The 12,500-nt window shown below is 46.6% G+C and overlaps 1 protein-coding gene across 7 annotated transcripts in view; it reads left to right on the forward strand.

The window, feature by feature from the left end:
• LOC115005460 (receptor-type tyrosine-protein phosphatase mu-like) overlaps nucleotides 1-12,500 on the forward strand; it is a 134,748-nt gene that overhangs the window by 13,218 nt on the left and 109,030 nt on the right. For all 7 annotated transcript variants that reach the window (XM_029427281.1, XM_029427282.1, XM_029427283.1 and 4 more), the window contains exon 2: nucleotides 11,305-11,415. In XM_029427281.1, the coding sequence (XP_029283141.1) occupies nucleotides 11,305-11,415 (111 nt within the window). The remainder of the gene's footprint in view (nucleotides 1-11,304; nucleotides 11,416-12,500) is intronic.

Below are 12,500 nucleotides of genomic sequence, written 5' to 3' on the forward strand. Positions count from 1 at the left end.
GTTCTGGATGTATTGGAGCTTCTGAAGGCTCCCGCTTGGAGTCCTGATGAGGAGAGCGATGCAGTAGTCCAACCTTGAGGAGACAAAGGCGTGGACGAGTTGTTCAGCATCTGACAGGGAGAGTGTGGGGCGGAGCTCTGCAATGTTCCTGAGGTGGTAGAAGGAGGTCTTGCACAGATGTTTGATGTGGGTGTCAAAGGTCAGATGAGAGTCAAATCTTACACCCAGGTTGGTGACTGATGGTGATAGGGGGATGTCTTGACCAGAAAAAGTGATGTGGGTTATGGGGGAGGACTGGACCTGATGTGGTGTGCCAACTAAAATAGCCTCTGTTTTTGAGATATTTAATTGACGGAAATTGTCTTTCATCGAAGCCTTTTCTCCTCAAGGCAGGTGTTCAATGATGATGATGATGACGATGATGATGAAGATGTCGACAGTGGGGCTGCATGTGGCATCGGGTCGGTTTTTATATATAGCTGTGTGTCATCAGCGTAGCAATGGAATGGTATTCCATGCTGGCTGATGACACGGCCAAGGGGCAGAGTATAGACGGTGAACAGAATGGGGCCAAGAACTGACCCTTGAGGGACACCACAGGTTACTGGGTGTATCTGCGAACTTGCACCTCCCAAGGATACATACTCTGTTCTTCCAGAGAGGTAGGACCGGAACCAGCTCAGGGCGGAGTCAGAGAGTCCGATGGTGTAGTGGAGGCGCTGAAGGAGGATCTGATGGTCGACCGTGTCGAACGCTGCAGTCAGATCCAGGAGGTTGAGGAGAGATGGGGAGCCAGCGTCAGCCGCCATCAGCAGGTCGTTTGTGACCCTGACCAGAGCTGTTTCGGTGCTGTGGGCGGAACGGAAACCGGACTGGAATTTCTCAAAGAGGTAGTTGGCTTTGAGATGGTCCTGAAGCTGGGCTGCAACTACTTTTTCCAATACCTTTGATAAAAATGGCAGGTTGGAGATGGGCCTGTAGATGGTGAGGACATCCGGGTCTAAGGGGGGTTTTTTGAGAAGAGGTCTGATGACGGCAGTTTTTAGAAAAGATGAGACATGACCAGTCTGGAGCTAGAGGTTAATGACTTTGGTGATCAGGGGGCTTAGAGCACAAATGTTGGATTTTTACCAGGGTTGTGGGAAAAGGGTCCAGTGCGCAGGTGGAAGGTTTCATCCTGCAGATGACGTCCTCAACCTCTTGCTGAGAGATCTCCAAGAAGACACGAAGAGGCGGGAAAATCCCAGGCTGTGGGTTGACAGCAGGGACAGACTGAGCGGAGGAGCTGGAGAGAAAAGAGCGGACGGTGTCGACTTTAGTTTTGAAGAAAGTAATAAAGCTATTGCACTGCTCTTCTGTGGTATCGGTGTGTGAGAGAGTTTGTGGCCTGAGGAGATGACTTATGGTGGAGAACAACTGCTTGGAATTTCCAGGGTTTTTATTGATATTGGAGTAGAACTGTGTCCGTGCGTTTCTGAGTGACTGAGTAGCTTTTTGGTGTTCTTGAAAGGCTAATCTATGAACAGTGAGTCCAGATTTTGCTGAAACGCCTCTCCAGTACACGCCCAACTGCCTTCAGACAAATATTGTCTTTCTGCAGAACAGTGTCGAACAGAAAAGTGATATTATCTTTTGAAATATCCGCTCGCCGCTCACTGCTTCTTTCATCGACTTCTTCTGAGTTTATTATCATTTTGAGTTGAATCTCTCTGATGCAGTACCGCTCTCTTCCTGAAGGCGTACTGATGTGCTGAGGGGGCGCTGTTTCGCCGGAACACAAATATCACAAGGTGATACTGAGTGTCATGTTATTGTTTCTTCACTTAATCCAACAGGTTAGTTGCTGTTGGTAAATTACAATTTATTCTTTCTGGGGGATTTCTTATCCTGTGTTTTGATTAGAATATGTGTTATATGGGGAGTGTACATCACAAGAGCTGCCCAAGAAACTGAAATGAAGAAAAGAGAAGATGGTCATACAGGCGGAGAGACGTCGGGTTGGTCAGTTTACCCCCCGACAATAAAAGCTCAGGGGATGTCCGGCCCCTCAGCCCTCCTGGTCTGTAGTGCATCATAGATGCTTTTTGTCCCACTTGTTGCTCTTCTCCAGGTTCCTTAGTGTCTAACTTCTCCTTCATCTGCATCATGTTCTTCACTTCCTGTTGTCAGTGTGTTAGTGCAGCTAGTTAACATTCTCCTGGGCGCTCAGCGCTGCGTATACTGAACAACAGGAGTCTGTCTGAGGGGGGAGGGAAGAGAGAAGAGAAGAGAGGGGGGGGGAGAAAGAGGGTGGAGAGAGGGTGGAATGAGGAGATGGGGAGAAAGAAGGAAAAGAGAGGGTGGAGAACGCGGGGGAGTGAGAGGGGGGGAGAGATTGAGGATGGGGCGAAAGGAAGAGAGAGGGGGAGAAAGGGGGGGAGGGAGTTGAGAGGTGGGGAGAGAGGGGGGGAGAAAGAAGGAAGAGAGAGGGGAGATGGTGAGAGAGAAGGGGGAGAGAGATGGGGAGGAAAGAAGGAAAGGAGAGAGGGGGGAGCGGGGGCGAGATGGGAGAGAGCGGAAGAGAGAGTGGGGAGATGGGGAGAGATGGGAGAGAGAAGGGGAGAGAGGGGGGAGAGAGATGGGGCGAGAGCATGTGGAGAAAGAAGGAAGAGAGCGGGGAGCTGGGGAGAGATGGGAGAGAGGAGAGAGAGGGGGAGAGAGATGGGGAGAAAGAAGGAGATGAGAGAAGGAGGAGATGGGGAGAGATGGGAGAGAGAGGAGGGAAGGGGGAGAGATGGGCAGAAAGAAGGAAGAGAGAGGGGGGAGAAAGGGGGGAGGGGAGTGAGGAGGGGGGGGAGAGATGGGGGAGAGATGCCCAAAGAAGGAAGAGAGGGGAGAGATGGGAGAGAGAAGGGGGAGAGAGATGGGGAGAAAGAAGGAAGAGAGAGGGGGAGATGGGAGAGAGAAGGGGAAGAGAGGGGGGAGAGAGAGGAAGGAAGGAGGAGGGGGTGATGGAGAGGGAGAGAGAGAAGGGGGGAAGAGGAGAGAGAGATGGGGAGAAAGAAGGAAGAGAGAGGGTGGAGACAGATGGGAGAGATGGGGAAAGAGAGGGGGGAGAGAGGAGGAGGAGCGATGGGAGAAAGAAGGAAGAAGAGGAGAGGGGGGAGGAGGGAGAGATGGGGAGAGAGGGGGGGAGGAGGAGAGAGAGAGAGATGGGGAGAAAGAAGGAAGAGAGAGGGTGGAGAACGATGGGAGAGATGGGGAGTGAAAGAGAGGGGGGAGAGAGGTATGGGAGAAAGAAGGAGAGGAGAGGGTGAGAGATGGGAGCGATGGGAAGAGAGGGGTAGAGTAGATGGGGAGATAAAGAAGGGAAGAAAAAGCGAGGGTGGAGCAGATGGGGAGATGGGAAAGAGAGGGGGGGAGAGATAAGAGAAGAGCTGGTGGAGAGAGATGGGAGAAAAGAAGGAACTAGAGATGGTGGAGAGATGGACGAGATGGGGAGAGAGGGGGGAGAGAGCATGGGAGAAAGAGGAAAGAGAGAGGGGGGAGAGAATGGGAGAGAGGGAGAGAGAGAGATGGGAGACATGGAGAGAGAGGGATGGGACGAGAAGGAAGCGAGCGATGGGGAAAGAGAGGGGGGAGAGAGAGGAGAATCAGAAGGAAGAGACGAGTGGTGGAGAGATGGGACAGCTGGGACAGAGAGAGGGGGAGAGATGGGAGAGATAAGGGAGAGAGAGGGGGGACAGATGGGACAGAGAAGGGAGAGAGAGATGGGAGAGAAGGGAGAGAGAGAGATGGGAGACATGGAGAGAGAGATGGGACAGAGAAGGAAGAGAGAGATGGGGAGAGAGGGGGGAGAGAGATGGGGGAGAGAGGAGAGAGAAAGGGAGAGAGAGAGAGGGGAGACAGAGATGGAGAGAGACCATTAATCCATTAATAAGATTAATGCTTTATTAATTATTAACCCTTCGGTATCCTGTCGATGCCTAAATTCTGAAAACATGACGGTACTCGTTTAGCCACTAGCTAACGTTAGCCGTTAGCTATTAGCAGCCTAAGGTTCTGTTGAGTTACTCTGTTTAGTAAAAATTACTTAGTTGAAGGCAAATTATAACGTTATCATGATGTAATTTAGTTTTTGGTGAGAAATTTGAATAAATCCAGATAAATTATGATTTATCTGGATTATGAGACAGAAACCATGATGTTGGAGTACATGGAGTTATTCTGGAAAGTTCTGGTATTGTGACATCCCTGGTTCATAATCGATGACAGAAAAGTCATACAATTCATTGTCTTAATTAAATAAAAAAGCTTCAAATCAAATCAAATCAAATTTATTTGTATAGCCCAATATCACAAAGTATACATTTGTCTCAGTGTTTACAGACTGTACAGGTTACGACACCCTCTGTCCTTAGACCCTCTGTCCTTAGACCCTCTGTCCTTAGACCCTCTGTCCTTAGACCCTCTGTCCTTGGACCCTCTGTCCTTAGACTCTCTGTCCTCAGACCCTCTGTCCTTAGACCCTCTGTCCTCAGACCCTCGCATCGCACAAGGAAAAACTTCCTAAAAGAAACCCCATAATTAAAGGGGGAAAAATGGAAGAAACCTCAGGGAGAGACTGAGGAGGGATCCCTCTCCCAGGACGGACAGACGTGCAATAGATGTCGTGTGTACAGGATAAACAACATAGTACAAATACAACATTTGACAGAAATGATGTTGTGTTGGAAAGAAAAAGAGAAGGTATGGATGAATCCAGGAAAATGTCAAAAAGCTTCTCAAATGTGAAGCTTTGATGCTTTTGTCCGACATGATACTAAACTGAATATATTTGGTTTTGGACTGTTGGTTGATTAAAACAAGACATTTTTTATTTTTATGCTACTGCAGTAATATTCAAATATTAGTATTTAAACATTACTGCAGACCAATAATAATAAACTATAACATTTTTTTAAACAAGACAAAAAAACAGAAAAGCAAGTAAAATATGAACAAAGTACTACAGCAGTGATATTAAAATAGTAATATTTAAATATGAATGCATATTGTACTTTCTGTTCACAGTAGAACTACACATAGGTACGCTTTGTCGTGTTGTTTGAATAAACTTTATTGTAATTGGCAGTGTTAACACTCATCTGATCCGCGAACGTTAAAGTCTGTAAAGGTTTGGTGATTTAACACGGCGCTCACAGAGTTCAGCTTCAGAGAGACAGGAAGGAGGAGGCAGAACAAGTATTACAGAGAAAACCACAGAAGAAGAGAGACGAGTGATTTTCATAATCAGGACCAGATGGTTTCATTCAGCCTCACGTACTTCAGAGAGCAAGAAGAAGAGACGAGTGCAGCTCCACCCAGGCGCTCAGCCAACTGTGTGTGTGTGTGTGTGATTGGCTGGTTGTTAATAGATTACAGTGAAATAGGGATTGGCAGCAGCAGAGGTCTAATCCGGCCACCAGCAGATCAGCTAAATGTTATCAGATCTCTGCGGAGTCTAATGGAGACACTTCACCACCTCAGAGACTCAGAGAGACAACAGAGAGAGACTCAGAGAGACAGAGACTCAGAGAGACTCAGAGAGACAGACAGAGAGAGATTCAGAGTTCTCAGAGGACATGACCAGAGCTCCTCTCAGAGAGACAGAGACTCATAGAGCACAGAGAGATTCAGAGAGCTCGAGAACTCAGAGAGACTCAGAAGAATAGAGATACAGAAGACAGACAGGTCAGACAGTAGAAGAGACAGAGCAGAAGATCAGATTGACAATCAGAGCAGACCGAGACACAGGAGCACTACGAGCAGACGACAGAGAGACAGATAATTACAGAGACAGACAAAGAAGATCGAAGGAGACTCAGCAGAACAGAGAGACAGACAAGAGAGAGATCAGACGGGACCAGAGAGACAGACAGAAGCAGAGATTCAGAGAGACAGAGTAAGACAGAGACAGAGCAGACTGACAGAGAGAGAATACTAGAGAAGACAGCAGACAGAGAGACAGAGACAGAGAGACAGACTGGCAGAGAGACAAACGCAGAGAGACAGAGAACGGAGAGACACGAGCACGAGAAGACAGACTAGAGAGAGAGACAGGGACTCAGAGATGAGACAGAGACTCAGAGAGGACAGACAGAGAGTACTCAGAGAGACAGAGAGGACTCAGAGAGATAGAACTCAGATGAGACAGAGACTCAGAGAGACAGACAGAAAGAGACTCAGAGAGACAGAGACTTCAGAGAGAACAGAGACTCAGAGAGACAGACAGAGAGAGACTCAGAGACAGAGACTCAGAGAGACAGAGGACTCAGAGAGACTCAGAGAGGACAGAGACTCAGAGAGACAGAGACTCAGAGAGAGACTCAAGAGAGACTCAGAGCGACAGAGACTAAGAGAGACTCAAAGAGACAGCGAGATAGAGACTCAGAGACCCAGAGAGACTCAGAGAGACAGAGAGACAGAGACCCAGAGACAGAGGACCCGAGCAACCCAGAGAGACAGAGACTCAGAGAGACAGAGACTCAGAGAAACAGAGACTCAGAGAAACAGAGAGACAAAGACAGAGACAGAGACTCAGAAGAGACAGAGACTCAGAGAGAGACTCAGAGAGACAGAGACTAAGAGAGACTCAAAGAGACAGAGAGGACAGAGACTCAGAGACCAAGAGAGACTCAGAGAGAAACTCAGAGAGACAGAGCTCAGAGAGACAGAGACTCAGAGAGACAGAGACTCAGAGAGACAGAGACTCAGAGAGACAGAGACTCAGAGAGACAGAGACTCAGAGAGACAGAGACTCAGAGAGACAGAGACTCAGAGACAGAGAGACAGAGACCCAGAGAGACAGAGACCCAGAGAGACAGAGACCCAGAGAGACAGAGACTCAGAGAAACAGAGACTCAGAGAAACAGAGAGACAAAGACAGAGACAGAGACTCAGAGAGACAGAGACTCAGAGAGAGACTCAGAGAGACAGAGACTAAGAGAGACTCAAAGAGACAGAGAGACAGAGACTCAGAGACCAAGAGAGACTCAGAGAGACAGAAACTCAGAGAGACAGAGACTCAGAGAGACAGAGACTCAGAGAGACAGAGACTCAGAGAGACAGAGACTCAGAGAGACAGAGACTCAGAGAGACAGAGACAGTGTCTTTTTAGATCTTTGTTTGTCATTTCTGCTTCCAGTTTCTCGACACTTCCTACTTTATTTATTAACGGCCTTTTCTCTCCTGAAAGTCTGAACCAAGGTTCTTGTTGTTGTGTCATTGTTTACATTTGATAGTTCGGTCATTAAAGAATGCTATATGACATACGTCTATATACAGAATCTATATATTTATTTATATATATATATATATATATATATATATGCACTGTATTCATGTAATATCTCCGCTGCAGGCTGTTAAGGGTTAACAGGACCCTAACTTTTAGTACTTTTAGTAGTTATTGATCAGGCGACTGGAGAATAAAGAGGGCAGACGATCAATAACTGCACATTATGATTAATTACTGCTACACACACACACACACACACACACACACACAGACACACACACAGACACAGACACACACACACACACACAGACACAGACACACACACACACACACACACACACAGACAGACACACACACAGACACACACACACAGACACAGACACACACACACACAAACACAGACACACACACAGACACACACACACACAGACACACACACACACACACACACACACACACACACACACACACACACACACACACACACACACAGACACACACACACACACACAGACACACACACACACACACACAGACACACAGACACACACACACACACACACACACTGTCCTCGGGGGGTGTTTTCTGTTCCCTGTCATCACTCTGTGTGTGTGTGTGTGTGTGTGTGTGTGTGTGTGACTGTAGGTGGAAACGTGTGTGTATCTCTCATTTCCTGTCGAGGCAAAGAACGCCCGACAAGAATCTGCCCCTCTGAAACTGTCTGTCTGTCTGCCTCTCTGCCTGCCTGTCTGTCTGTCTGCCTGTCTGTCTGCCTGTCTGTCTGATAAACACAGTAGTAATACTTGCAGCTGGTCTCTGGATGCATTTAAAGTGACTAAATTACTTGGAGCACATCTGGCTGCAGATGTTTTGAATGTTGAAGAATGTCTTGATATCTTAAACCTGCATTTTCCTACTATAATATAATATAATAACAACCAAGAGGGTCAAATTGCGATACAAAAATGCCAGACCGTACATACCTAAATGTTAAATAAATTAATTTGAGTATCTGCAACACACACATCTCTCTACAGTCAGTGACGGGCGATCGAGAGGCTGAGATTGCTTTTCTGTGTGTTTTCCTTTGAGAGTGTGTGTGTGTGTGTGTGTGTGTGTGTATTCAGTTTGTTATATAGATGCAAATTCATAGAAGCAGATTAAACAGATTGTGTCTCATATCTGTTGACGAGCTAACACTGTCCTCGGGGAGTGTGTGTGTGTGTGTTTAATGTGCCTTCTGTTACAAAGAAAGAAAATGAGCCTTCCAGCTATTTAATGTCAACGCTTTGAGATGACAGCTACACACACACACACACACACACGCACACGCACACACGCACACACACAGAGTCATTACACTGAAGAGGCGTTGAAGCCCTCGATGTCATAAAATATATTTACACACACACACATGCAGCCTCATTGTGTGTGTGGAGGGATTTAGACGTCTTTGAGTCTCAGGAGGAGTGTGTGTGTGTGTGTGTGTGTGTGTGTGTGTGTGTGTGTGTGTGTGTGTGTGTGTGTGTGTGTGTGTAACCAGCAGGGAGGATGCTGGGAGATCTTAATGAACTGGAACTGTCTCACTCTGAGGAACATTATATGTTTACAAGAAAATGCAAAATGAAGGTCAGAGATCATGAAGCAGTTTAAAATAATAATAATAATACGAATCACAATGACCTCTGACCTCTGACCTTTCTGTGATTCTAAAACACAACATTTATTCTTCTGGTATCCGAACATATCAGGCGTGGAACTAATCTGCAGATTCTCACCTCAAAATGGAACTAAACTCGTTTCAGCCTCTAAAGCAGGGGGGTCAAACTCATTTTAGTTCAGGGGCCACATGCAGCCCAATGTGATCTCAAGTGGGCCGGACCAGTAACATACCATGATAACCTGTAAATAACCACAACTCCAAATGTTCCCCTTTGTTTTAGTACAAAAAAGTACATTCTGAAAATATTCACATTTAATTAACTATATTTTTACAAAACATTATGAACAACCTGAACATTCTTAAGAAAAATAAGTGCAAATTCAACAATGTTAAGCCTCAGTTTATCATCTACACATGTGTACAACATACACATCAGTGTGTCTACAAAGGCACAACACATTCAGTCACAGGTATCTGGAACAATATAGTATTTTACTTTATGATCAAAACAACTCGTCAAGCTATAGAAATTATTTTTAAATGTACATTAATTTCTACATCTGTGTAGTAATCCTGATCACCTGAACTGACAGCACACAAACTAAAGTGGGAACTATTAAGGAAGAAGGTTAAGTTATCCGCCTGCCTTGTAAATTGTACTGAAGCTGCTGACTGACATTATGTCACAATGTTCAATGTCTTAAAATATTTCCAAAGTAAGTTCATTTTCACAGAAATATATTGTTCATGGTGCAAAAGTGTCTGAAGCAGCATTTGCAATAAGTGTAGTATGGCAGGCTATAGGTCACGTCTTCATCACTGAGGAGGCAGTCACACTGACGGTGACTCAGACCTCTGGCTCGGGTGAAATGAACAGTTCGGAAAACCACTGCCATGACGTGATCCATTTTTAACGACTTGCAACACAATGCTTCCTGGTGCAAAATACAGTGAAATGTCCAAAAACCATGTCCTCCATTTGCAGCCTGTACTTTCTGACATGAGTCACAACACCTGCTTCTTCCCCGATCATTGATGGCGCGCCATCTGTAGCCACGCTAACAGCACGGGCCCAGTCCACTCCGACCCGGTCCAGCGCTCCAACGAGAGCGTTGAAAATGTCATTTGCTGTTGTGGTGTCCGTCATAGCACCAACTCAAGGAACTCCTCGGTGACGGTCAAAGTCTCATCAACAGCACGAATGAATGTGGCCGGTTGAGCAACATCCGAAATGTCCGTGCTCTCATCTGGCTGTTTAACTCTGCAGAAACATCTGAAGTCCTATCTGCCTCAGTGTTTCTCGTCAGGCTAATGTTGGCAAAAGCCTGTCGCTTCTCAGGGCACACGAGTCCTGCAGCCTTCAGCATGCATGTTTTCACAAACTCACCCTCACAGTCTGGCTTTGATGCTAATGCTATTTCGCTAGCAATAAGGTAGCTAGCTTTCACTGCTGCATCGCTGATACCTCGTCTACGGGTAACAACAGACTGCTGCTTCTTCAGACCCGCTAACAATTCATGTATCTTCTCTCTTCTCAGTTGTCCTTGCAAGCTGTTGTATTTTTCGCCATGATGAGTCTCATAGTGGCGCCGAATATTATATTCTTTGAGCACTGAAACCTGCCGCAAACACACCGAGCACACAGCTTTCCCACTCACCTCTGTGAATAAATAGGAAACGGTCCATTTGTCTTGGAAAACTCTTCATTCCGTGTCCACTTTTCTCCATTTTTGACAAAGACATTTTGTGTAATGACGGTGCCACAGAGTGTAACGTTGACAGAACCCGCCAGCTCCAGAAGTTCTTCACCGGCAGCTCCAGCATCGACAGTCTGCTTGCTTGACAGTGTTGTGTGCGACCCCCAGTGGACACATTTGAAATAACAGTTACTTTCATTGAAAAATTGCAGTTAATGTCTTCTCTGTAATCTTTACACTTTGCAAAATCTTCCCGCGGGCCGGATTGGACCCTCTGGCGGGCCAAACCCCTGCTCTAAAGCTTCGTCAGAACTATGAACCGTCACATTTACCCCCAGAAAGTCACTTTATTAAATATGTTTAAATATGTTTTGGGATGAGAAAGTAAACATTTAGATTCCCAACATGTGGTCAGTATTTCCAAAATACGGCTGTTTAGCAATGTCTTGTGATGTTTCCGGCGATGTGGCGGAGACGCTGGCGCCGTACCTTAAATCCGTTGTAGTCGCAAAAAACGTTGTAAACGTCCGTCACTTTTTTATACGTCAGCGTGACAATAAATCAGTTTTAAAAGTGTGAATCTGAGTCTGATGGAGATCAGCTGCCGTCAGAGATAACATAAGTACGTCCTGTCTGTCTGACTCTGAGGACTGACCACCTGTCTGTCTGCCTGTCTCTCTTTCAGCCTGTCTGTCTGGTACAGACTGTGCTCTGGTCCAGTCCAAAGAGGACGACTTCGACTGGGAACAAGGAGACACCCGAGACCGACCGGCGAGCAACCCCTGGATCCCTGCAGGTACCTGTCTGTCTATCTGCCTGCCTGTCTGTCTGTTTCTACATTATTATGATATAATACACATTATAGACGATGTAAAGGGAAACTGCAGTGTTTTTCAACCCTGTTTTCACATGTTTGTGTGTCTACGTGACAAATGGGGAACTTTTTTAAGTTGGTCCAGTATTGAGCGAGAGCGCTGCAGCGTAATCCTTCATCAGCGTTCGTCCAGTGTTTCTGCACTGACGGCTCAGACTGTTATTATAAATGTCAGACGGCGTTATGGAACTACAGAGAAATAAAACCTGTTTCTTTACCTTGATCCGCTCTGTTTGTCTCGCTCAACGCGAAGTCTCGCTCTGAAATGTCCACATCGTGTGAATCAGCTGAATATTCAGCCCTGACATGTAAAACCTTAGAGAAGTTTTATTTCTCTGTACCTGCTTCCCGTAATGTAGAGATGAAAGATCACACTGCAGCGCTCTCTCTCAGTCTCTCTGCTGTCCAGTCTGAAAGATACCGACGTTACCCTTAAAGTAGAGGTGTGATTTTCAACTGGTTGTTGGACAGAAAGTTATAAAGTGTAAAGTATTGAATTATGAATGCAGCTTCTCAGTGACTGTTTGTACCTGAAGGCAGCACGAGAGAGAAAAGCTGCTGCTGCTTCTGTTATCTACTATTGACCTGCCACTGCTCCTCTTCTGAGTTATAGACACTGAAGGTACCACTGTGTGTGTGTGTGTCACATGCTTGCAGAGGTTAGGCCGCTGACGAATGAGAATGCAGCGCTCTTAAATCACAGAGCCAATCACGTGAGAGACAGGCTGAGCGAGGACACACAGAGAGGAGGTGGTTACTGTCCTGTTTAATGTGATGGATGGGGGAGGGAGAGAGGAAAAGGAGAGGGAGGGAGAGGGGGAGAGAGGAGTAGGAGAGCGAGAGAGGAGGAGAGAGGAGGAGGAGAGGGAGAGAGGAGGAGGAGAGGGAGAGGGAGGGAGAGAGGAGAGGGAGAGGGAGAGGAGGAGGACAGCGAGAGGGAGAGGGAAGGAGAGAGAGAGTGGGAGGGACGAGAGAGGAGGAGAGAGAGAGCGAGAGGAGGAGAGGGA

Source organism: Cottoperca gobio, unplaced genomic scaffold, assembly GCF_900634415.1.
Source record: "Cottoperca gobio unplaced genomic scaffold, fCotGob3.1 fCotGob3_309arrow_ctg1, whole genome shotgun sequence".
Taxonomy (NCBI): Eukaryota; Metazoa; Chordata; class Actinopteri; order Perciformes; family Bovichtidae; genus Cottoperca; species Cottoperca gobio.